General features: G+C 46.2%; 1 protein-coding gene across 1 annotated transcript in view; it reads left to right on the top strand.

Annotated features, from left to right (window-relative positions):
• ptch2 (patched 2) overlaps window positions 1-25,004 on the top strand; it is a 28,908-nt gene extending 3,904 nt beyond the window's left edge. Inside the window, exons 3-23 of the mRNA XM_035171564.2 lie at window positions 7,414-7,603; window positions 7,688-7,757; window positions 7,850-7,941; window positions 10,104-10,212; window positions 10,331-10,417; window positions 10,543-10,664; window positions 11,526-11,673; window positions 12,664-12,795; window positions 12,881-13,036; window positions 13,155-13,247; window positions 13,358-13,483; window positions 14,327-14,714; window positions 14,806-15,330; window positions 15,953-16,095; window positions 16,227-16,407; window positions 16,499-16,779; window positions 18,023-18,160; window positions 18,700-18,842; window positions 21,614-22,019; window positions 22,135-22,702; window positions 22,832-25,004. Of these exons, the coding sequence (XP_035027455.1) occupies window positions 7,414-7,603; window positions 7,688-7,757; window positions 7,850-7,941; window positions 10,104-10,212; window positions 10,331-10,417; window positions 10,543-10,664; window positions 11,526-11,673; window positions 12,664-12,795; window positions 12,881-13,036; window positions 13,155-13,247; window positions 13,358-13,483; window positions 14,327-14,714; window positions 14,806-15,330; window positions 15,953-16,095; window positions 16,227-16,407; window positions 16,499-16,779; window positions 18,023-18,160; window positions 18,700-18,842; window positions 21,614-22,019; window positions 22,135-22,702; window positions 22,832-22,866 (4,133 nt within the window). The 3' untranslated portion in view covers window positions 22,867-25,004. The remainder of the gene's footprint in view (window positions 1-7,413; window positions 7,604-7,687; window positions 7,758-7,849; window positions 7,942-10,103; window positions 10,213-10,330; window positions 10,418-10,542; window positions 10,665-11,525; window positions 11,674-12,663; window positions 12,796-12,880; window positions 13,037-13,154; window positions 13,248-13,357; window positions 13,484-14,326; window positions 14,715-14,805; window positions 15,331-15,952; window positions 16,096-16,226; window positions 16,408-16,498; window positions 16,780-18,022; window positions 18,161-18,699; window positions 18,843-21,613; window positions 22,020-22,134; window positions 22,703-22,831) is intronic.
• Window positions 25,005-25,229: the final 225 nt, after the last annotated feature.

Genomic DNA, 25,229 nt, shown 5'->3' with positions numbered 1-25,229 from the left:
GGGATTGAGGGAGTTGAACCGGGGGGCCTGAAAAGGAATGCTGTGCCTTTAAGAGGCTGTGGCCATGTTTCTAAAGTTTCTGCCTGCCTTGTTTCCACCAATAGCCCATTGACAAAGCTGCTAGGGCCTCAATGGAGAGTAAAGTGGTTCAGTAACAAGGAGAGGTTAGTTCTCCCTCTGTCTCTCTCTCTCTCACACACAAACATGGAAACACACACACACACACACACACACACACACATATACACACATGCACCGTTGCACATAAGTGAGAACACAAGAGGGAGGAATGATACGCTCGCTAATAAGACAACTGATTTCAGATGAGGAGAATCTGAATGTTTTTCTAAAGTTGTGGAGTTTTATTGGATTATTTTTGCGCGTATATCTTAACCTTAAAGAAATGTGTAATGTAACGTAAACATGTTTCGATCGTATCCGAAAATGAAGTTAAAGAAAACGGCTGTTCGTAACTGCTGTACAAACAAAGCTTTTCCTCTTGTGTCCTAATTTGTTCATAATAAACTAGCTGTGAATTGACACCTTAAGTGTTAACACTCTGTCAGCATGGTGAAAGCTGGGTGTGTGTCTGTGTGTGTGAGTTAGGGGCATATGCTTCCAATCATATATTCATACACGACGCTGCCCCTGCAGTATTCACACATACGCAAACACGTACTCTTGTCATCTTTGCCACCTCCGTTGTGTGTACAGCGTGCCTGGCTGTGTGTCTGCCCGCCTGAATTTCCTGACTGCATGCCCGTGTGTGTGTGTCTGCCTGTGCTTTGTGTGCGTGGGTGTGTGTGTGTGTTTATATTTCTACCTGTCTGTCTGCCTGCTCTGTGAAGTCAGGCCACCAGGGCTTTTTTAATTGCTTCCTCCCTCCTGCAGCACCAAAACACTGTGAAGCCGAGCACAGCAGTGCAGTCTGTGTCTAGAAAGAGACAGAGAGAGAGAGACAGAGAGAGAATGGGAGGGAAAGTTAGTGTTTTCTAGTGAAATACCTGCATTCCCCAGCATATTTATCTTTTACAGTACTTATACTTCCCCCCAGCCTTTAATTCAATATCTTTTTTGTTTTTCCTGAAGGATACTTGTCTGGGAACTTTCAAAGGTGCACATGCAGCTTGTAAAGTAAAAGGGTTAATCGTGCCTTCAGTGCTCACACCTGCATAGGTGAGAATAAAACCCACAGTATCAGGGTGTTTAGTCTGTCAGGAGGATTAAGGGCCATTTTTTGGCTTAAACTCCTCAGTCACTAAGACAGACATCATCCATCAAAACGCCTTAAATGACTCACACAGATCTTGTTTTGCTAGCTCCTTTAAAATGTCATGTTATAGAGGATCGTTTAAAAAAGTGAAGCAAATATTTGCAGCTAATAAAGAGAAGGCGATACTGCATTTATAATCCACTACACCTACCCTTTTGTGAGTGTCTGCCCACCTTGGAGAGTGTGAACGTTGGTGTGAGCCGGACAACGTGTGAACCCGGTTTGCATTGTCCACAAGCAGAAAAGAGAGAGATCGTAAAAAAAAAAGAAGTGCAGGAAGAAGGGAAGGATACGAGGAGGCATTGGAGGGGGGGTTGGAAGCAGGAACCGGGTGGAAGGTTTATGGCTCGCTGACACTGTTTTCTTCTTTGCTTGTGTTATTTCGCCTGTCTCACTTGAACAAACTCCAAATGTGCGAACGTCTAGTGCGCGTCTCTCTTTCAACGTAAAGGCCTGTGGGAGGGTGCAGTTTCGCGAGAGAGAAGCCGGAATTGTGATTAAATCTGTGAAACTATATTATTCTTTTTGCAATAATTGTTCTGAGCCGCGTATTAAATGGTAAAACTTTTTTCTCCCCCCATACACAAAGACCCACTTGAAAAGCTTGTTTGACAAATAGAGGAAAGAAACGGCCTCCATGTAAGAGTGGCGGTGTTTACTCTCACGTTAACTAAACTCATCCTTCTTCGCAGAGTTTGGGTGAGGCATGACAGACATGTACACAGACTCAAGCTGTCCAAATATGAGTGTAGTGAGACAGGTCCTATCCAGATAGCAGGCGTACCACATGTCCCATAAAGAGGCCGTGTAGAGAGAGAGGATAGGAAAAGGGGGGAGGTATAGATCTACACATGCACGGTCCACATAGCATGGATGCAAGGAGACTGATGTGTTATCTTAGCCAGCTAGCAACGAATACCAAGCCAGATAGTTTGCAGATAGGAGCAGATGCAGACACAGATTGATTTGAAGACACTGAAAGAGTCTGGATGAGAGAAAACACACACACACACACACACACACACACACACACACACACACACACACACACACACACACACACCCCTTTGAGTTTGCGCAAATGAGCGAATGCACACGTGGGCATTTTTTCGATGTTTGGAGCAGCTTTACTCTAAACAACCCTCAGAGCGGCACAGCAGGTAAATGCTATAATTCATCGGAGCGCACACAGCGCCCCAGTTCAGACACAGAAAGGGAGCTCTATGAGGCATTATTGGAGGTGAATAGTGCGCGGCGGTGCCCCAGCTAGATAAATAAACTCCCAGCGCTCAGGGCCCGGGACCTCACTGGTAGAGAGAACAAACAAGACCAGAGTCAACCTGGGTCACTTCTAAATGTTTATTTCACTCTCCCTCTCCCCCCTTACCTCCATCCTTCAGTCCAAGTCTCCCTCATTCCATCTCCTTTCTCAACACACACACTCCTCAACACACAGGCCGAGACCACCCCCCAATAAATAAACACACATTGAGCAGCTATAGATACATGTGCATATGACGGACACATGGCGTTTGCTTCCAAGATACAGGAAACACGCAGTCTGTTCTCTACTTGTAATTTTTTGCAGTTATAATTTTTTGCAGTTATTAACTTTCAACGCAGCCACCTGACAGTGATAACACATGTTTATAAAGTTATTTCGATGCCAAAGCTTTTATATATATATAAAAAAGGGGCCGTCAGAGTCTTTGCAACGTTGAATGCAATATCCTGAAAGGCCGAGAAGCGGGGGATAATGATAACTCACCCTTTCTCTCCACGCTGAAGAGCAACCTTTGTCTTTAGTCTAAGTGAAATAAAGCGACACCAGTCACCTTAGAGTTTGCACCATTTGCTTCTGTCTTCACACCATGAAAGTACAAAAAAAGTAAAGGGAGTAAAGGGGAGACGGAGAGAGAAACTGAGCATTTTCTTGGTACTTGGGAGGGAAAAAAGAAATGGTTCAGGGGCTCAATAAATTCATTTCTCGTCTGAATGAGACCAGCAACGTGGAAAAATTTTGCCTTTCAGGCCGGGATGAATGTATGTTTCAACCACACATTAAGCAGTATTAGCGGTCAGTGAAGTGTCTAATGTGACTATTTTTCACAGTGGCCAACACTGCCCATGATTAGCATAATTAGCAGAGGCAAGCCTATACATATGGAAATAGAAAGTGCCTAAATGCCAACCCTGGTGGAAATTTATGTGTGGTGGCTAACACCACTGGCACATCTGAATAGAATGTAAGTGAAACTCATTTTTCATGTTGTTTTGTACTGTTTTTAAGGTGTGATCTCAGGGCTCGTGTTTGGAACTGCTGGATTTAAACCGATTTATCATTTTAGTTTTTTTGTGTTCACATGTTGATACATTTTTTTTTTTTCTGTCTTTGAGGACTGATTAACAGATACAGTGAAATGTAGACAAACACACACACACACACACACACACACACACACACACACACACACACACACACACACACACACACACACACACACTCACACACATATGCAAACATTGTATTTCTATAGGTGAGATAGCAACTTGCCAGTTTCTCTTTCTTGCCCCCAGCCTCACCCTCCCACAGCCAACTTCAGCATTGTTTTACTGGCTGGGAAAGTTTGGGTCCATTTACTTTTGTTGCAAAAAAAGACGGAAAAACCGTTCCCTCTTTATTTTATTCTGCTGTTAGTTGGGAAACATCTGAAAGAAATTGAAGGGGTGAATGACAAAAGGGTCTGCATTCAGTCTGAAGCTGCTGTACTGAGGGATTGTATGGAGGGGAACGGCCCATCTGCTGGGGGGTGCCCTGGCTAGGGAATGCCACACAGGGCAGGGCCGGGCTGAGGACCCAAAGTGGGGCACAGTCGTGATACTGGTGGGTCCACGTGTGACAAAAGGAGCAGGAGGTTTTAATGTGATGCTGGGTGCCAGGCCAAGAGAATGAAATTCTCAAGGGCCTCAATTTAAAAACACTGTGAAAAAAAGAATGATGTATGGGCGATGGCAGTGAGGGCGTAGCATCCTAGTTTTTTTTTTCCGTACATTGTTGCTACTTCATGGTGGTCAGAACTCTTTTTTCCCTCTTAAATCTTTTATCAAGGGGGGTTCTGTGTGGAAATTGGCTGTACATGTCTTCTCGTGTTGTCATGCTTTGTAAATCAGGAGCAGGTCATTTCCTATGCACGATGTACCAGGTAACAGCATACATGTCACTTATAGCCCTCTTCGTCTTGGGTCTTCCTCCATAGCAGCGTGGGGCCTTTCAGAGGGCCCCTAATCCAGCTAATCTACCACACTGAACTTTGAAGGTGGCTCGGCCTGACCTACCATGGCCTGGAACTGGGACCAGGCCTGTAAGCCACAAAGACAGAATAGAAGAGAATAGAAGAGAATAAAAACACTGTGTTTTAAAGGTGGTCTTGGCTTCGTCCTGGAAGCCAGATGTGAGAAGCCACAGATATTTCACTGAGTTAGGGGATTCTGGGTGTTTGGTGTTTGGGTATGGGTCAGGTGGGGAGGAAATGACTGAGGTCGATGGAGACAGGGTCCAGTGTTTACACCGGTCCACCCACACAGGCACACACACACATTGATGCAAACATTGTATTTGTACACTGCACAGCCATGAAACCATGTCAGGGCTTGTTATGACATTTTTTGCTCAATATTCACTTTCCCAAAGTTGTGATTGTTGTGAAAGTTCTTATAGTGGCAAAGCTAGTAAATCAATTCATATGTTTTCAGCCAACAGAGCCAAGTTGTTTGCTATAATCTGTGATCGGCGGTGGGCAACTTCCCGAAAACCATTTAACGATAGAGATCAAGATGTGATTTAGACAGTTGGGATCATTTATTTATTTGTTTATTTATTTATTTTCAGACCCTGACTAATATTTCATGTTTCATAATTGCTAGTGGAATGAAATTACCAGCCGCTGGGGTGTTAAAGCTCCACACTCAAAGGCGCTTTCTTCACAGGGTGGGAACATTTCCGGGAACTGTCTCTTTAAGGCTGTGCTGCAGAGCCCGGGCTGAGTGCGGGTAGAAGTGGGGGAGGTTGAAGAAGAGTGACAAAGAGAAATAAAGTGAGAAAGAAGGAGGAAAAGAAGAGGAGAAATGAGGGGATAGAAAGACAAAAAAAAGCAGATGAGAAAAGAAAAGGACAAGGTCCCCGTCTGGAGCCAGAGCCGAGTTGACTGAGAGCTGAAGTGAGCAGAGTAGCTGCGGAGCTCAGAGTTGGGTGGTTGGGGCCGGACTGGGGGTTGAGGAGAGAAGGCGAGAAAGAGTGAGGGAGAAGAGAGAGGACAGGCTGCCTGGGTGGTCCAGATGGGAGGAACGAGACACAAATAGCTATAATTTACTTCAGGAGGCCTGTAATTACAGAGCCAGAGTCTCTCCGAGCCACCCAGTTCCTGTTGGGATCAAAACCCCACACTGCAGAGGTTAACATACGAAATGTCAAAAAAGGTTTAACAGATGTCAACGAGGTCCACGGACGGAAAGAGTTCCATTTTGAAGTAGCCCTTTTTTGATTAGGAATCTGTGTGGCGAGGAAACTGTAGCAGGGAACCATACGTCCATTCGCTGTTGCCTCATCACTTCATACATGTCCCTGACAGTGTGAAAATACTCTTTTTGAAAAACTTGAGTTTCTAAACCACAATAAAAAGTCTTCAGGAAATTACTTATCCTATATCTTTTTGTTGTGGCTCCCTTGAAAATAAAGCTTTATAGCTACCTCTCGACTTAGGACCAGATGTGTATACCCAACAAGAACATGTCCCATTTTGAGGTATTTTCTTTTGGGATGCACTGAGCCAGACACTTGGGGGGGAAAAAGGTGCCCATGACTGCAAATAAACGAGGTGACCTGATATTCTCCTGCTCCTGCGTAGGTAATTAAAGCCTTGAAAGTAAAGCCTAGAAGTATTGGGAGTGTGTCTCCGAGGTCCTGAGTTTCTAACCTGATCTCACACTTTTCACGGCGTGGGCTGAATAGTTTGTTTTTTCTTTTCTCCCCATCAATTATAGGAGCCTGCTCCAGGCTGGGGGAGGTACAGAGAGCGTGACTGAGGGAGGGAAAGAAAGAGGGAGACAGAGAGAGAGAGAGACAGAGGCAAGGGGCTATAGATGGTGTTAAGGGGAATAGAGAAATAGATGCTAAATGGGGGTAAAGCCTGCAGGATCGAGTGCAGCGCAGTGAAAGTGAGTAAAAGAGTGACGAGAGTTACAATTAAGAAGGAGGTAGCCCCAGTTTCCAGTCTCCCCCACTTCCCCTCTTTTCCTCCCGCTCTCTCTGGGCTTGTCATGTAGTGGGACAGCGAGAGGGGCAGACGGGCCCTCTGTGATCCAGCGCGGCATGTTTCATGTCCACTTGGCACAGGCACAGATCCCCCCGGCTGGCAAACTCTTTTCAGGGCAACCTCCTGTAATTAGGGGGCTGGAGTCTACCACACAGCTCTCTCTCTCTCTCTCTCTCTCTCTCTCTCTCTCTCTTCTCTCTCTCTCTCTCCTCTCTCTCTCTCTCTCTCTCTCTCTCTCTCTCTCTCTCTGTTTTTGTGTTATCCTCTCTCTTTCCTGTTCATCACCACTTCTGACATTCTTATCTCTCCTCATGTCATTCACAACTTCTCCTCCCCTCTCCTCTCCTCTCCTCTCCTCTCCTCTCCTCTCCTCTCCTCACTTCCTCAAAGATGGACACCGGATATTATTAAAAACAGGAAGAGCCGTTCATCCTTTGCTCGTCCTAAACATTTTTCACGTATTCCTAACCGTCCGTATCTGGTGCCCTGGGCGGGGTGGTGGTGGGGTTTTACAGGGGCATCGGCAGGCTGGTTTTCCTAACAGGGCACATCTGTTTTACAGAATGGGCCAATGAGAAGCTGTATTACTCATTTCTCTTGGCCAGATGCTGGCTTGTGTGAAGTGCCTTCAAAACCAACACTGGCGAGGGCCAAGGGCGTTGGTCGATATATGTGTGTTCTTGTTTTAAATGTGTGCGCACGCAAGACACTTTGTTACATGAACCCAGTGCGTGTATTTGTGCATTTGAAGAAATATGTGCTAATGTATACAGCATTAATCGAGCTATCTTTGGTGTTAATGAATTCTTCGTTCTTTCGGTCTTCTAGCTGGCAGTCGGGTGAGCACAGAGCTTCGCTACACCAAGGAGAAGCAGGGAGAGGAGTCAGTGTTTACCTCACAGATGCTCATCCAGACCCCCAAAGAAGAGGGCACCAGTATTCTTACCCAGGAGGCCTTGCTGGTCCACATGGAGGCTGCTCTGTCTGCTAGCAAGGTCCAGGTGTCGCTGTTTGGAAAGTAAGCAGACCTCGGATATGTCACAGGAAAAAAAATGTTCTTGTGTTAAGGATCGTCACTAAAAAAGTATTTCCTTTCTTCCAGATCGTGGGATCTTAACAAAATATGCTATAAATCAGGAATTCCTATTATTGAAAATGTCATGATTGAAAGGGTGAGTTGACAAAGTTACAAGTTATTATAAAACTTTCCTTTTTTCAGATTTGTGATGTTTAATCCTGTTTTCTCCCTATATCCTGATTCCAGATGATTGACAAGCTATTTCCCTGTATGATAATCACCCCATTGGACTGTTTTTGGGAAGGGGCCAAACTACAGGGAGGCGCCGCCTATTTACCGTAAGTCTTGGAATATTTCACACACTTTTTTCTTCTTTTTGCATATTAAAGATTCATCGAGACTCTAGGCTCTCCCTTTTCTGTCACTGCTTCCATCTGACTTGCGTTGCGGACTGGAGCTTTTGGAGGGGTCCATAACTTTTAACACATGCTAGATGGAGACATACAGTTGGGCTTTCAGTAGTCTGTCAGTGGGTGTTGTGACTGACAGCGGCGGTCAGTAATAGAGTTCTTTTAAGGCCCAGAGAGGGACTGGATGGAGGGTGGGTGGGTGTCCTGACAGAGAAATTCAAAGAGGGGGAGATTGAGGGAGAGATGGAGCGAGGGAGAGGGGAGATGACTGCAGCGGCAACTGGATGGTGGGTTGGTAGAACGGAGGGCGGAGAGGCGGTGGTGGTGGTGGTGGTGGTAGCAGGGGAGCCCTTTGGGTCAGACAATGGTAAGCATTCTTTCAGTTTACGAGTGAGTGTCCGTCAGTGCAGGGGCCCCGTAGGAGGGTGGGAGGGGGGGCGGGGGGCAGGCTTTGTCAGCTCACGGCTAACACTCGGCATTCTCATGGTAATGCCCCAGGCTCCCAGCTCCCAAGTTGTCCAACAAATAAAATGGGCAGCATTCAAGTCTCAAGTCCCCCGAGAAGACAGAGAGAGGCTACAAGACAGTTAACAGCAGAGACGGGGCGTATTTGGGCATTTGTGGATTCAAGTTTTTTTTTTCCTTCTCGTTTTTTTGGTTTACGAAGTTCTCCTGAGAAATAGAGTCACTGAAAGAGTTTTTTTTAAGCTGTGATATTTCAATTGAGACCTCGGTTAATAGAGGATAGTTTAGATCATAGCAGATGTTACTCTGCAAACAGAATATTTGTTTAGGTTTGCTGACAGCAGTGTGTTGCATGACAAGCCAGCGAGTTCAGAAACAAACAAGTTTCCCATTCTTTGCATCTCCCAGTTGGCTTTTGTGAGAGCACGGCAACCGAGAAGGGAGAAGGGTTTCTTTGATGATTCACATGTCCTCCAAGTATTCCTGTAAATAACACTAAAGTGCTCCACATCTGTTGTTATTCCTTATTTGTTTGTTACTCTTTTTTTTCACGTATGGCTGAGGCGAACTTGTGGTCACTGAGGCCGGTGGCTTCCGCTTCCCGTTCAGCCCTGGTTTTAAAGACAAAAAGGGAAAAATAAAAAGGAGTGAGAATGGAGAGAGGGAGATGGGAAAGAGTGCGAACAAAGAGCAGCAATCGATGAAAAAACAAAAGGGCCCAGGACCGGTTCACTCAAGCAAAGAGTAGCTGATAAAGGAGTGTGTCTTTGGGAGCTGCAGCAGAAGGGACGCTGGTATGTGAGAATAGGAGAGGAGCTCTCTTCATGAACCATTAAACCCAGAGTGGAGATGTCTTTGACTCTCTTCTTTTTTCAATCACTGCAGAAAACGTCCGTCTCAAATGCAGAATCTCGAATCCTCGCTGTTTTCAAAGCATAATATATCTGTCTTTTATGGAATATTTTTATAACTGTGTTTTATGAACCTGTTGCTAAATTTGAGACCTCCTGCCCTGCCGCACCTAAGGAGGTAGAGCAGAGCATCCACTAATTGTGGGTGGTTCCATACCCCGGTCTGAAGGGCATTGATTCCTCTTCTGATAAAAGTAAAGAAGCAAATAGACTTTAAATGAAAATAATTTGTATAGATGGCAGTATGGAGGAAGGTGATGGATGTATCCTATGAAGAGGGAGAGCAGGTGTAACAGGTTCTTTGTCAGTGAACATCATTTCCTTCCTCTCTCATCCCTCACCTATTTCCCAGCTCAGCCTCTCCCCTTCCCTCCCTCCTTATCAAGATGTTTGCGAGGCAGAGGTAATCGTTATGACTCGGTGCAGGACATAGAGGAATAGAAGCGAGCAGGCAGCCACCCTGCCTTTTCCCTGGGCATTGTGGCAGCGTGAAACAGGATAATAAACGCTATTTTATCCTGTATCTGCAGCTAGCCTCTTGCGCGGCCCGAGCAGAGAGAAGTAAAATCAACTGAAGTTTTTTTTCCCCTGCTAAAATTGAACTTCAGCAGGGATGCAAAGCCACATAGCCTCGCAGGCTATGTGCGGTGGAAGTTCTTTTATAGTTTCGTGATCTTCAGGTTATCATTTCCTAAGTGTGTCTCTGCTCTCCAGGGGTATGCCGGACATCCAGTGGATGAATCTTGATCCAGTCAAGCTGATGGAGGAGCTCAGTCAGTTCACTTCACTGGAAGGATTTAAGGAGATGTTGGACAAAGCCCAGGTGAATTACAATGACAGATTTACTGAATGAAAGACTCATGAACAATTACTGCTAACTCATCTACGTGCATACCTTTTTCCACATACTGAGATTTTTGTTATGTTCTTTAATTCTGCAGGTGGGTCATGCCTACATGAACAGGTCTTGTCTGGATCCCTCAGACCCCGACTGCCCTCTTAGTGCCCCCAACAAAGACAGAGGAGAGGTAAGCCCACACAAAAGACCACCGCTTCAGTCATTACATATACAAAGTAGCTGTGGCACAACAGAAACTCATAACATATCTCTTGTGTTTTTTTCTGTCTGTCCCCCTGCTCTCCTTCCATTCAGAGTCCTGACATTGCCAAGCGTCTCCAGGGTGGTTGCCACGGTTTCAGCCGGAAGTTCATGCACTGGCAGGAGGAGCTGATCCTCGGAGGGCTGGTCAAAAGCAGCCAGGACACTTTGCTGAGGTGTGTGTTTATTAATGCGTGCAAAGATCAGAGCGCGATGCTTCAGGGTTTTTTACACAGCAGCTATAAATTTGCTCTTGTCATTGGAAGATGTAATAGTAAGAGAGTCAGGGGGGGGTATATGAATGTGTGTGTGATCAATACCAGCTGAGCAGGCAGCCGGACCGCCCATCAGCTTGTGAGCCGCTGCGACTGGAATCTGTGTAACCCCTAATAACCCAACAGACACATGCTAGGAATGCCTCATACGCACAGGGATCGGTTTCCTGCATGACCCCGGTCCAGGATAGGCCAATTAAAGATGATTGACAGCCACATAAAGCCCCCCCACCTTGCTACACATTTGTTGTGTAAGTGGCCAAAGAAGAAGACGAATTGGAAGTAGAAAAAGTCTCTTGATAAGAGACCAATACAAATGTAGTGGCAATATTGGGTCAGAGCCCAGATCACGACCCACATGGGCCCAACAAGTCTTTGGAGCCACATTTACTCTTGGATGTGATTTATGATCATTTCTTTCATGTGTTTTTTTTCACTCGCCGTGCCACTGCCAAGAAAACCTGAGGACATCTGGGCTCGCAGCCTGGAGATCGACAGACAGTCTAGATAACACCTGCTTTTGGCTGTTTACATTGGCAGACAGGCAGGCAGACAAATCCTAGAAGAAACGGCACCTGCCTTTCGCCATTCTCACAGGGGTGCACTCCGGCTGTAGTGAGGTTTAGGGAGACAACGAGCATTCAAACAGTCAAACGGGATGGTTTTTAATGCGCTAATTGGGAGATGGATGATGCAATAGAGGTTTCACAATTCTGACATCTCTTGATGTGCCCTGAGCTCACGTTTTTTGGTGTTTTGCAGTGCGGAGGCTCTCCAGACCATGTTCCTGTTGATGAGTCCGAAGCAGCTGTACGAGCACTTTAAAGACAGCCACGAGATCCACGAACTCAACTGGAACGAAGATAAGGCCACCGCCATCCTCGAGTCCTGGCAGAGGAAGTTTGTGGAGGTGCGTACACGTACACACACATTCCATGTACATTCAAATGCACACGGCACCACAAAGTAATAGAAAGAGGATGAGAAAAGTGAGGAGGCATTTCCTTGTCCCTATGCGGGCTTGTTTTGCTTTGGCTCACACACACACACACACACACACACACACACACACACACACACACACACACACACACACACACACACACACACACACACACACACACACACACACACACATTCATTCATTCTTTCTGCAGTGTCTGAATTCCATCAGTCTTCAGCTCCCTTGTAAAGCGAATCACAGGGCAGTAGGTATGTGCATACGTGTGTGAGTGGGTGGGGGGTAGGTCAATCATCCCTCTCTGTCAGAGCCCTAGTTATAGGAACAAGCTGTTGCTGTGATAGCTGACACCCACCATGGTGAGGGTAAGGAGGGACGCAGGGGGGAGGTAGGTGAGGGACATGGAATGGAGGAAGTGGAAACAAAGCTAAACTCAGAGAGACTCCGTGCCCCTTTCCCCCACGTTACAAAAAAGAGAGTGAGCGAGCGGCGATGAAACGCCAACAGGTAAATTGCTGCGGGATAGCAATTGGTCGACTCGTGGCACAGGGAGTGGAGAGTGCCTTAGCCCGCCGAGCCATGCTATCCATCCCTTTCACCTTTGACCTCACAACCTCTGGCATCTGTGCTCATTACTCCTCAGTTGTCACACACACACACGCATGCTATCCCACGAAAACACACACACACACACACACACACACACACACACACACACACACACACACACACACACACACACACACACACCTTCGTACTCATTTCACACACATGCACATTTCAAAGAGACAGGGGGGCCTTTTTTTCTGTTTGGGGTTATTGAAGAGGCTTGGTTGTGGTGGGCTGTGGAGGATGTTGTGTATCTTCCTGTGAACGCAGCTAATTCCCACCATCAGATTCTAGTGCATTTCTAATGCAAGAATTTTGTATCCCCCCCAGGTCGTCCATCAGAGCATCCCAACTAACTCCAGCCAGTCAATCCACGCTTTCTCCACCACCACCCTCAACGACATCATGAAATCCTTCTCTGATGTCAGCGTCATCAGGGTGGCTGGAGGATACTTGCTCATGGTGAGCATATTATCTGATTTAAATTGAGTTAGATTTAAGATGTTTAAAATTATGATTATACTTAATGTGGACGTCTTCTCTCCAGCTCGCCTATGCCTGCGTGACCATGCTAAGGTGGGACTGTGCTAAGTCCCAGGGGGCCGTGGGGCTGGCCGGTGTGCTGCTGGTGGCCCTGTCAGTGGCCGCGGGGCTGGGTCTGTGCTCCCTGCTTGGCCTCTCCTTCAACGCCGCCACCACACAGGTACACCAGAACGGAAACTTCAATTTGTTCTCTCGCATTTTTGTTCTTCTTCGTGATATCAGATTTTAATGCCACACACTACAAATTTTCATTCTCACCCTTTTGTTTTTCTTCCTAGGTGCTTCCCTTCCTGGCACTAGGGATCGGTGTGGATGACATGTTTCTGTTGGCTCACTCCTTCACAGAAACTGGAACTAGCATCCCATTCAAGGTACCTTGAAGAGTCTCCTCTCCTTTCCTTTCCTCTCTTCTCCTCTACTGTCCTCTCCTCTCCTCTCCCCACCTCTCCTCCCATCTCACTTATTTTTTTTCTTTTTACAGGACCGGACAGGCGACTGTTTACGTCGCACCGGCACCAGCGTCGCTCTGACTTCCATAAACAACATGATTGCATTCTTCATGGCTGCCCTCGTACCCATCCCTGCCTTGCGAGCTTTCTCCTTGCAGGTACGTTTTGCACACACACATACACACTCGCACAGACATAAACAGATGTACGCAATCACACACCGAGAGGCCGGGGGCTCCTTTGAAAATGAAAGAGATAATTTAAGAGAGGTGACATTTATTCAAAGTAAGGGAAAGCCTTTGTTGCTCCATTTTATTGCTGCTGCAGCTACGGGGCCAACTTTTTTTGTGTGTGTGCCTCTGTGTGTGTGTCTGTACGTGTGCATAAATGTGTGTGTGTTTGTGTGTGTACATGTGTGTAATGTGGAATAATCAGAGCAAAAAGAGTGATGAAGAGACAGAGGCAGAACAAGAGGGAGAGGGAGAGGGAGGACTGGATCAGTATATCACTGGCCCCTTCAAGGCGGTTTGCTCTGATCTGTGACTAACTGTGGGTGGTCCGAAACACACAAGCACACACAAATACCCACACGTAGACATATACACACACTGGAAACCACAGCCAGTTAGAATGTCAGCTTCAGGGGCTGGAGGGAATGGGGAGGTGGTGGTGAAGGGCGGTGGTTTTGCTCAGACTTGCAACATATATATATACATACATATATATATAAACCCCCTCCTCCTCCTCCTCCTGCCACTTTCTATCATTCTTTCTAGTAGTTCTTTCTTTCTGGCACTCTTTTCTTTTGTTCTCTCTCTCTCCCTCTCCCCTCCTGGCTTGCTTAGTATTCCTGTCTGGTGATTTAGAGTCTTTTCTTTACTTTCTGGGCTTAAAAAAACAGGAGCCCTGACTCTCCTCAGCTGAATTAGGGTGCCAGTAATTTCAAATACTGTTCTCCGCCTCTTCTCACTTTGTTTTTCTCTCTGTATTTCTCTCCCTAGGCGGCCATCGTGGTTGTGTTTAACTTCGCCATGGTGCTGCTCATCTTCCCCGCCATCCTGAGCTTGGACCTCCACAGACGCGAGGACAAGCGTTTGGACGTCCTCTGCTGCTTGTACAGCCCCTGCTCCAACCGAGTCATCCACCTCTCCCCGCACGAGCTGTCGGACACCGGGGAGCAGCCGCACACGCCCACGGCTGCAACGACGCACACGCACCAGTACACTGCTGGGTCCACGATCACGACCAGCACCCAGATCACCACCACAGTGCAGGCGTTCACTCAGTGTGACGCAGCAGGACAGCACATTGTTACAATTCTACCGCCTACCTCACAGATCTCCACCAGCCCACCTTCCATCATCCTCTGCCCCACCTCCCAGGCTTCAGGTAAATAAAGTTATATGAAGCTTGTTTTTTTTTTGTCAAATTCTTTTTAGGCCAAAACACTAATAATGTTTTTTGCTTTTCCTTCTTCTAGGCATCACACCTTCCCCCACCACCACCTCAGTGCCTGACCCCTACGGCTCCCAGCTATTCAACCCTACCTCCAGCTCCACCCGGGACCTCCTCGCCCAGGTGAAAGACTCCAAATCGGGAAAAAAGTGCGTCCCACTCCCTTTCCTACACTGGAACCTGTCCAGCTTTGCCAGGGATAAATACGCCCCTCTGCTCCTCAATCCGAAAAGCAAAGCCATTGTGGTGGTCCTCTTCCTGGGCCTCCTGGGCCTAAGCTTGTATGGGACAACCATGGTGCACGACGGCCTCTACCTGACCGACATTGTGCCACGCGACACCAAGGAGTATGATTTCATTGACGCCCAGTTCAAGTACTTCTCCTTCTACAACATGTACCTTGTCACCATGGATGGATTTGACTACGCTCGGTCGCAGCGGTTGCTGATCCAGCTGCACAACGCTTTTAACTCCGTTAGATGCGTGGTCAGAGACAGCGACAGCAAACTGCCTCGCATGTGGCTGCACTACTTCCAGGACTGGCTCAGAGGTAAGAATTCAGGAGGAATAATGTTATTTTTTGAATGAGTCATGCAATAATTCTTTCCCCTGAGGGTTTTTGAAAATGATACCAGAAACTGGTTGAGGTTTTTTCAGGTGTGCTTTTTTAAGGACAGGAGTGATTGAGTGAGTGTGTTCCTATGTGTGTGTGTGTGTGTGTTCCTATGTGTGTGTTTGCAGAGGGTGAGTGAAAGTTCAGAGTTCAGTCATGCTGTGTACACCTGGGCTAAGGGGTGGTGCAGTAGACGGGTTAGGGTCGTAGGTTATCTTTGCATGGCTGTGTGTGTGTGTGTATGGTGTGTGTGTGTGTGTGTGTGTGTGTGTGTGTGTGTGTGTGTGTGTGTGTGTGTGGCGCGTGCGTGCGTGCGTGCGTGCATGCGTGTGTGTGTGCGCGTGTGTGTGTCCTCAGGCTCAGACTTGTCAGAGGCCCAGTGAGGAGGAAGTAATCGCTAACAGGTTGATCAGAGCCAGCTGAGGAAAAAGAGAGACGGAAACAAGAAACTTGATATTCCATATTGTCAACATCACTTCCCTCATTGTGATCATAGAAATCATAATATTTCTAAATGACACCCATAATTAATCCTTCTTTTGTTCTACCTCACACATAGGTCTACAGATGTCTTTTGATGCTGACTGGCAGGCAGGCAGGATTACAGCTGACAGCTATCGCAATGGCACGGAGGACGGAGCTCTGGCGTACAAACTCCTCATCCAGACCGGCTCCAAGAAGGAGCCTTTTAACTACAGCCAGGTATGTCCAAGAGCTTCAAAGACAAAAAAAAATCCTGAAAACAGAGTTCACGTGTCCTTTCTAGGACACAAGGTGTGTGGCATTGTAGATAATTATATTACAATGTTTTTGACAAATTCATTTTTCTCTAGCTGGTGTCTCGTCGGCTGGTAGACGCTGAGGGTCTGATCCCCCCAGAGGTGTTTTACATTTACCTGACCGTTTGGGTCAGTAACGATCCTCTGGGCTACGCTGCCTCCCAGGCCAACTTCTACCCCCATCCCAGAGAGTGGGTTCACGACAAGTACGACACTACAGGGGAGAATCTGCGCAGTAAGTGACTTATCTTTATAAAAATGTGGATTGGACATGCCTGAATCACTTGTAGTACGAACATGATCTCTAATGTCCTTCTCTCCTTCAGTCCCAGCTGCAGAGCCCCTCGAGTTTGCCCAGTTCCCCTTCTACCTGAACGGCCTTCGCCAGGCTAGCGACTTTGTGGAGGCCATAGAGAGTGTGCGGGCCATCTGTGACGAGTTCAGCCGCAAGGGAGTGTTCAACTACCCTAACGGATACCCCTTCTTGTTCTGGGAGCAGTACATTGGCCTCAGACACTGGTTCCTGCTAGCGATCAGTGTGGTTCTAGCCTGCACCTTCCTGGTCTGTGCGATCCTCCTGCTCAACCCCTGGACCGCCGGCATCATTGTAAGCCAACAATCTCTTCATCACGTCCTACTCTTCCTCATCCTTACCACTGTTTTCCATTCTGGCCTATTTCTGTCTCACCTTGTCCCTCTCATCCTACGTCAACAACATCATTACCCCCTTCCTCCCGCTCCTCTTCCTCTCACTTTCTTCTCACCCTTCTCCTCACAGCTCAATAATGCTGTCTAGGGGGCCCCTTTTTCTCTGTGGAGGGCCACTACGCACGCACACACACACAGGGACCTTTGTCATTCTAATGTAAGTTGGGCCGTCCTTAGAAAAGGAAATGCAAAGGAGCAAGAAAGGCTTTGCCCTCCTGAAGCCTCCACTTCCAACTCCCTCACAGCTTTTGTCAGAGAGAGAGGGAGAGGCTTGGGGACAGGACAGATCTTCCCAGTTGCGACCTTGGCCTGCTCAACCCATCCATCAGGGATATGTGGATTTGTGTATGTGTGTGTGAGAAAAAGAGAGAGATGATCTGAGTGTGCAGTGTTTGGAAAGCATTTCACACACAAGCTGGTGGGACTGGTGATCCCAAAGGGCCCCCCAGACTCGCACACATACACAGATCCACATATCCCTGGCCAGTGGGGGTGCCGAAGTGTAGCACAACAACACTGCCAGTTTCAGTTGGAATGTGTTTAATTTAAGTAGCGGTCCCTCAGCCGCACTGATTGAGACAGCAACTCTACCCAGTCTCCTCAAGACACAGCGACACGCATGTATGGTTTCCAAGCATCAGCCTGCCAGTAAAGGTTTCACCCAGCCCGTATGTGGTCGTGCAGTAAAACGGCTTTTATCATTTCCAATTTAACCGTGCCCCGGCTCATAGCCCCCGCTGGGATCAAAAGTTCCTGTTGGCCGGGAATTGTTTTTTCTCCTTGTTTTTGAAGACTTGTTTGTATCGTGGTTTACAGTAACATCACCCATTTACTGCTAAGACAAACTGAAGTACTGATGTGGCATTAAAATGTCGGAAACAATAAAATAAGCATCGCAGACTGCTATCATGTGAGAAACAAGATAGTTGCCCACAGGTGGATCATTTCAGGCCATGTGGTTGTGATCCTGAGCACAGGGTCAAAGATTGTGTAGAGACAAATCTGCAAACGACATTAAGTTTTATTATTTACGTGCTTTTATTTTATTTTTTTTTTCACTTACTTGCTAGTTATCTCGTTACCCGTCACAGTTTCTCAAGTATTGGACATCGGCTCACTTCCTTTCCGTCTCTGCTTCTCAGGTGTTTATCTTGGCCATGATGACGGTGGAGCTGTTCGGCATCATGGGTCTGATTGGCATCAAGCTCAGCGCCATCCCCGTGGTCATCCTGATCGCCTCTGTGGGCATCGGAGTGGAGTTCACTGTTCACATTGCACTGGTGAGTCAACACATACTACTTCACTTGAAACCCGAAGTTTCTGGTTAGACTGTGAAATAGCGACTATACACGAACATGTGAGCACAATAGAATTAATCTTAATCTTAATCTTAACTGTGGAGTTGCATACAGCAGGGAAGAATTACATTTAACCTGTGATTTTACTTTTTAATTATTGATTGAATGTAATTTCTCTCTGTGCTAGGATTTAGCTTAACCATTTCATAAACGCAATAGGCTGCATTTTGCAAACATTTCAGTCGTTTTAAAGTGCAAAGCACAGACTCCTGTGGCTTCATGCCTGAAATGGAAAGTGATTAAGGTGAAATAAGTGTGATTAAAGATTTACTAGGGAAACTTTTGGCTTCCTGGTTCACGCTGGCAGCTCTCGAGCACAGTGTAGTCTTGTAGTGTAGCGTAGCAATCCCCAACAAAACCAAAGGCAGGAATTCTGAAGTGTGCCAAGCTTCGCCGCAAGCACAACTTTTGTGTAATCGGCAAGATTTCCAACTCATCCCCCCTCTCTCTCTCCGCCCCAGGGCTTCCTGACAGCGATTGGCAACAGAAACAAACGCTCGGAGGTGGCTCTGGAGCACATGTTTGCCCCGGTGGTCGACGGAGCCATCTCCACACTGCTCGGCGTTCTCATGCTGGCAGGGTCCGAGTTTGACTTCATCATGAGGTGAGATGCTTTGTGTTTACGTATGTTTGTGTGTGTGTGTGTGTGTGTGTGTGTGTGTGTGTAGCTATGTGTGTATGTCTGCATTTGACAAGTGCAGACTTTGTGCTTTGTGTGTGAGAGTGACGGTGCTCCCTTTGGCAGCAGTGGTGTCTACACCCTCCTCAGCCCCATATGTTACCTTAAGAAGAAGCAGTGTTTTGGTTTCACGCTCCGGGTGTGTGTGTGTGTGTGTGTGGAGCCAGTTGTCTAGCCTCTCTTGGAGACGGGAAGAAGCCTTGTGGGGGGTCAGGGGTGCTTGCAGGTGGAAATTTTATACCCCTATTTATGCGCACATGCACACACACACACACACACACACACACACACACACACACACACACACACACAGTGACAAAATATGCACCTGGTTCTGTCACTCTGGGCACACACACTACCATCTCCACAGCCTCGGAGCACAACAAATGGGGAAAACATCAAGGGTGTGTAGCAGCTGCTCGTAAACATGGAAGTGTTCTGCTACCCACTGGGTGGTGTCTCTCTCTCTCTCTCTCTCTCATTCTCATTCTCACTGATTCTCTCCCTCAGACACACACACAAGGGAATCTGTAAAAATTCCTATCATCCGTTTGGCATTCTCTCCCTCCATGTTAGGTGCCATAATAAAAAGTGGAGCTAAATTTGAACTGGTCAGCCAGTCAGTTGTGTGTAGGCCACCAACAGACTTCGCTCTCCCCACTATGCGTGTGTGTGTGTGTTAACGCGGGCATGCAAGTTTAAAATGTGTGTATATGTGTGTGGGTGTGTTTTCTACCACTGTTTCATGGTCAGAGTGGAAAAAAGACGAATAGCTCAATGTTTTTCAGCCGAACGTGGTCTCAGCCCAAACCCGAAACCACAACCTTGGGCTCACAGACTGCAGCAGGCTTCCGTGACATAAAAAGCAACATTTTTCTGGAGAAACAGACTCGAGGCAGAGAGAGGAGGAGAAGTACTCTGAGGGTGGCTTTCTTTGTAAGGATATGAGGTCCTGGTGGGTGGGTGGGAAGCTGGAGGTTAGATGAATGGATCCTCCACAGTGGTGGATTGAAGAGATACAAATTGAGAACTGATAGGAAACTGGACGAGGATTAAGGGAGTCATACGGAGCATTTTCAGCCTCTTGATTTTCAGCTTTTCTCCCATAGAAAAGGTCATTTTCAGAGGATGGGGTGAGGGAGAGACAGAGGGGTCTAGTATCTCTGTTGGAGGTCTTGTTTAGTTGTAGCTGTAGCTGTGAACGGGTGAATGGGGCAAGCCAGGGCTGGCTAGCTAGGGAGTAGCATAAATATACTGCTGTAAACATCTCCTGGCCTTGTAATGCACTGAATAAACAGCAAGCCTAATTCAGCTCTGCTCAGAGTCCGCTCTCACACACACACACACTTCGTAGCATGCATGCACACACATGCGGGCCACATATGCACACACACACCCACACACGGAAAAATGCACACACTTACGCTCTCTTTCGCACACATACACACACACACACACAACTCCCCAGGCTCTGAAAACGAATGGAAAAGATTACTGTTTATATAAACAACAGAATTCCTAACAGTGAGACGCTGTTGGAGGTCCCACCAAAGTCTCACTCTCCATCTTTCTGTCTCACTCCGCTCTCGTCATTTAAAAATGTCTCCCTGAAGTGTTTTGTCAAAACTAGAGGATATGCCTGTGCTTCTGATAAAGGAAGGGGGAAAAAGGACAGCAGTTAAAGAGGAAAGGGGAAAACATGTCAGAGAGCGGTTGGTGTGAATATGGTTTGTGAAATCATGCCCAACATGTGAGCCATCGACTTTTTCCTGAAGAGCGTCCTAGTTAGAACGGTACTAGTCATCCATTCAGATGAGAGAAGCGTGTTTTCAGAACACTCTGCAGCTATTATCCCCGTCCTTGTTTGCTTTTTTTATTTATTTTTTATTCCATCAATCACTTTTTTTCTTCCTCCCTCTTTCTTTTTACCTCTTTAAGTCTGGCTGGTGGTTAGCATCTCTGTGTGTCTCTCTCTTTCTCTGCTTTCTGTTAGTCTTTAAGTGGAGTCCTCTCTAATTTTCTTGGGGAGCTCTTTCTTGTGGCCTGCCTCCAACCCTGGCCTCCTCAGAGCTCCGCTGAGATGCACGCACACACAGACACAAAAAAAACTCATATGCGTAGAGTGTGAGTGAAAAAGAGAGTGAGAGAATGTCTTGTAGCAGCAGCAGTGGAGGCATCAAAGCATGTTTTAGTTGGACTGAGCAGGGAATCAGATTTGAACCCCCCCTCCTGCCTTTGATACACAAATACTGGGCTTTCCCTGACTTCTTCCCCTGAGCTGCTTCCCTTCCTCATGTGCCAACTATGTGTGTGTTTGGAATCGCACACATATGTGTGTTCTCGTCCATGTAAAACATCGCGACACCATGGCCTCTTCCCATTTTTTCTCACAATTGCACAAATTAACGATGTATGTCAAATATTAAATGTTTCCCACTTTGTGTCAAAGTGCCATACATGTTCCTGACAATCAATAAAAAATAAGATTAGAAATAAGAATATATGGATGGTGGCATAGTGCACAAGCATATGTCCTTCAGAATGCATTGGCCTATAGCCTGCTTCAGAATTAGCAGCTGCTAGTAGCTCAAAGCTATCTTACTGTACCTCACCTTCTTAAATGAGAGTTTACAAGATGCTACCATCTAGTTTAATCTGACGTCGGCTCTAACGTCCCTCATCTCTCTCTGTTCCAGGTACTTCTTTGCCGTGTTGGTCATCCTGACAGTGTTGGGCATGCTGAACGGCCTAGTTCTCCTGCCGGTCCTCCTTTCCATGATGGGGCCGCCACCTGAAATCACTCCAGTCGACAACGCCAGCCGGTTGCCCACACCCTCCCACGAGCCCCCACTCCCGCCACCCATGACACACCACGGATACTACACGGGCCACCACAACCCGCGGTCGCCCCGTCAGCAAGCGTTTTCTGAGTCATCGGACTCCGAGTATTACTCTGAGATGACCACCACGTCAGGGATCGGGGAGGAGGATTATAAGTACTGTGACCGGAGCGCATACATAGAATCGCATGTCAACGTTCCACCTCCTACGTCTCACATACTGCTGGAAGCCAGCAAGAACCCCAGCTTCCCCAAGCTTACGGTACGCTACACAACCACACAGATAAGATATGAAACTCCTCCTGTGTGATGAAGTGATCTTTAGATTAATGTGTTTTTCTCAAAGTAAATTATGAAAATGTTTTTTTATTTCGCAGGTGGTGAAGCCGTTCAAAGAAAATGCAACAGGCGCCGGTGGGAGGATAGAACCATTAAATGAATCTTCGTACAATGCACAGTCACCTCTCAGCTCCCAGGTCACGTGCTGGGACGGAAACAAGCGGGAGCAGCAGCCGGGCCTCCAGAGGCCCCAGGCTCAGCCCGGCCAACATTTACCCAGCGACAGAGCTTACTTCCCTGGGAGGACTTGTCAAAGTGGGCCCAGGCCTCATAACGGCAGAGGGCCTCAGCCAAACAGGACTAAAGGGCCAAGCTATAACAATAGCACCTCCATCCTGCCGTCGCAACAAGGCTTGACTGGGGGTCCCATTACTATGGTTACAGCCACAGCCTCTGTGACGGTGGCCGTGCATCCGAACTTGCCGGGGGCGGCGTATCAAGGCTACATGCATGAAGGTTTTGACACTGAAAGCGAGTCAGACTGTTTCGAGGCTGCTAAGAGGACTTGTGGTGACAAAACAAACTTTTCTTCATATAAGAGAAACTCTATAGAGATCCAGGACTTGGAAGAAACACAGACACAGCATCAGCTCTGCAAGACACAAGGTGAGTCAACCTCAGCTCGTCCCGACTTGTGATCCTAAGAAATGTGCTACATGAAGCCTTTCGACGGGAGCCTTCTTTTCTCTGAGCGATGTCTAACTCTTTTCTCTCTCCTGTGTTTGTCTGCTGCAGGTGGGTTGAGGATCCAGGCAGCCAAAGATTGCTAGACTCTCTCACACACACACACTGTGACTTCGGCTTCTTCAAGCCTCTGGCTGCGTCCCGGAGCACCTTGACAACCCACGTGGCGCCACACTGCGTCTCCAACTCTCAACTGTACATAGACTTCAAACAACAACAACAACAACAAAAAAGATTTATTTCAAGGACATATTAAGAAACAAATGACTTGTTTTAAGAATTATATAAATCTATGAGTATATATTTTAATACTAAAAAAGAGCTATTTAAAGGAGTACTGTATAACTTGGGTATACTCTTGTGTAAAAGATCAGATGTAAAAGATTATTTTGGGGGGGGGTGTGGGGGGGGCAGTTGATTTCCCCCCTCCCCCCATAGTGTATAGAATAAGAAATGTGCTATATGTAAAAAGTGTCCACAGAAAGTGAGATGTTATTAAGATATTAGGCTATTGAACATACATGGTCAGTGTTTTATTTCTATTTGTATTGTTATGTTTGGTTTTTTTTGCTGCTACACAATAATTGTAAGTGATTTGCCTTAAAAAAATGCAGTATCCCCCCTCGTCTCCCTGTCTCTTACGTCAGTATACTTAGAGATTCTGCGTCTGACACACTCTCTTGTATTTTAGATATAGATATTCTTATTGCAGTGTAATAAGAGCAGAGAATTACACTGTTTCCTAAGCAGCAGTAACCACCGTGCCTTCAGTAAAATCCCCTCGTCCTTGTTAAATCGCAGCGTCCAGCTCAGTATTATGTTCCCGCTTTCGTGTGAATATCATCTGTTTCGTCCAGACGAAGAGTAGATTGATGTTTGTCAGTTATCACATCATGTGTCCATGTCTGGGAATATATTTTTTTTTTAAATGTGATCATTCTGTCGACACGCTGGCAGGGTCCCGTCTAATTCATGTATCATTTTTCATGTTGAGTCTGGCAATGTTCTCAGTTCTCCGCAGTTTTAAACTACTTGAAGGAGCTATGATAAGATTATACTTGTTTTTTCTACTGCAGTTTTTGTAAGCTCCACAGCGGTCGAAGTTCACATTTGTCACTTTGAGACAAACATGTTGCTCGCCTCCTCGTTTTATTTTGAAAGGGAATTAGAAAAATCCAATGCAAAGGGAGTGATTTTATTTGTTTTCTGCCTTTTCTTTTCTTTTTTCTTTGCTGGCTGCTTTCGGGTTGTAACGCGTTCATGCTGTTGTGACCCAGTGCAATTATCGCATTGTGTAAATAGGTTCATTCTTGAATTGTAATGCTTCCGCCTGCTCCGACTCACTTTCTAATGTCTCCCTCTGCTTGTTCATACAAACCTCACATGTGCCACGCTCTTTCTTTCTTTTGGTTCTTAGGATTTATCGTTTAATTTAAGATTCTGTCGTTGTTCGTTCAGTATTGGTCTCATCACTGCCAGGTTAAATTGCAGGGAAAAACTTTGCCAATCATTATTTTTTTTCTTTCATGTCATTTTTTTTTTTTTTAAAGTGGCAGCTTTGGTTTCTTTTGTAAAAACAGAAGAAGATTTCAGTAGCTACTGTTCAGAAACGGGCGAAGCACCATTTGTCACTTCGATCAGACGGGAGGTGTTGTCAGACAGTGGGGGGGTTGAGGGGGGGAGCTCCTGCATTAGTTTGTAGTTTATTTCAACAACAAAAAATTGTTAATGTCATGCCATATAAATTATTTATATTAAAAATTTATTTTTGTAGTTTGTACAGATGTTAGTATCTAGACTGAAGTTATATTTTTAAAGAGTAAATATATATTATATATAAATATATCTATTTGTTGCTGAGTTTGTTTTTGTTGTTTCGTTTGCATTTTTTTTTTTGATTGGGGGGAGATTATGGGAGGGAGGGGTTGACAACACTTTAGAGCAGAGGCCTTTTGTTTTTTCTTTTTGTTTTTTGTGGAGCGAAGGGTTGGAGGACCATGAAGGAGAAGGTGTGTAGGAATGTGTCACTGTTACACCTTGTTTCTAAGTTTTCTCTCGGCCCTTCCTTCTTCATTGTCATTTTTTTTTTTGTATGTTCTTGTCCATGTCTAAAACACTGTGACTTCTGAAAACTATGCTCAAGAAAACCCTTGCGTGACCGTTATGTTCCCTCACCTGCTATAGAAATTTAACTAACAAAATAAATTGAATGAAAAAAAGTGTTCGAAAGGGGTCGTTGCCGGTCTTTTGTGGTGTGTTTGTCTGTAACTCTGCAAAGAGAAAAGGGTCAATACTGTTATCACAAATGCAGGTGTCCTAAACCTGACTGTCTTTGCTGGTTAAATACACTCTGTAAACACTGTAGGCCTACGCCATTATCATGGTGCATTGTTGAGGGGTCAACCAAAGGTTTGATGTCAGTAAATTGATATTTTAAACCCCAAATCAT

This window comes from Hippoglossus stenolepis, chromosome 11, assembly GCF_022539355.2.
Source record: "Hippoglossus stenolepis isolate QCI-W04-F060 chromosome 11, HSTE1.2, whole genome shotgun sequence".
Taxonomy (NCBI): Eukaryota; Metazoa; Chordata; class Actinopteri; order Pleuronectiformes; family Pleuronectidae; genus Hippoglossus; species Hippoglossus stenolepis.
Note: the sequence above shows the minus strand (reverse complement) of the source record. Positions and strands in the feature narration are given on the sequence as shown.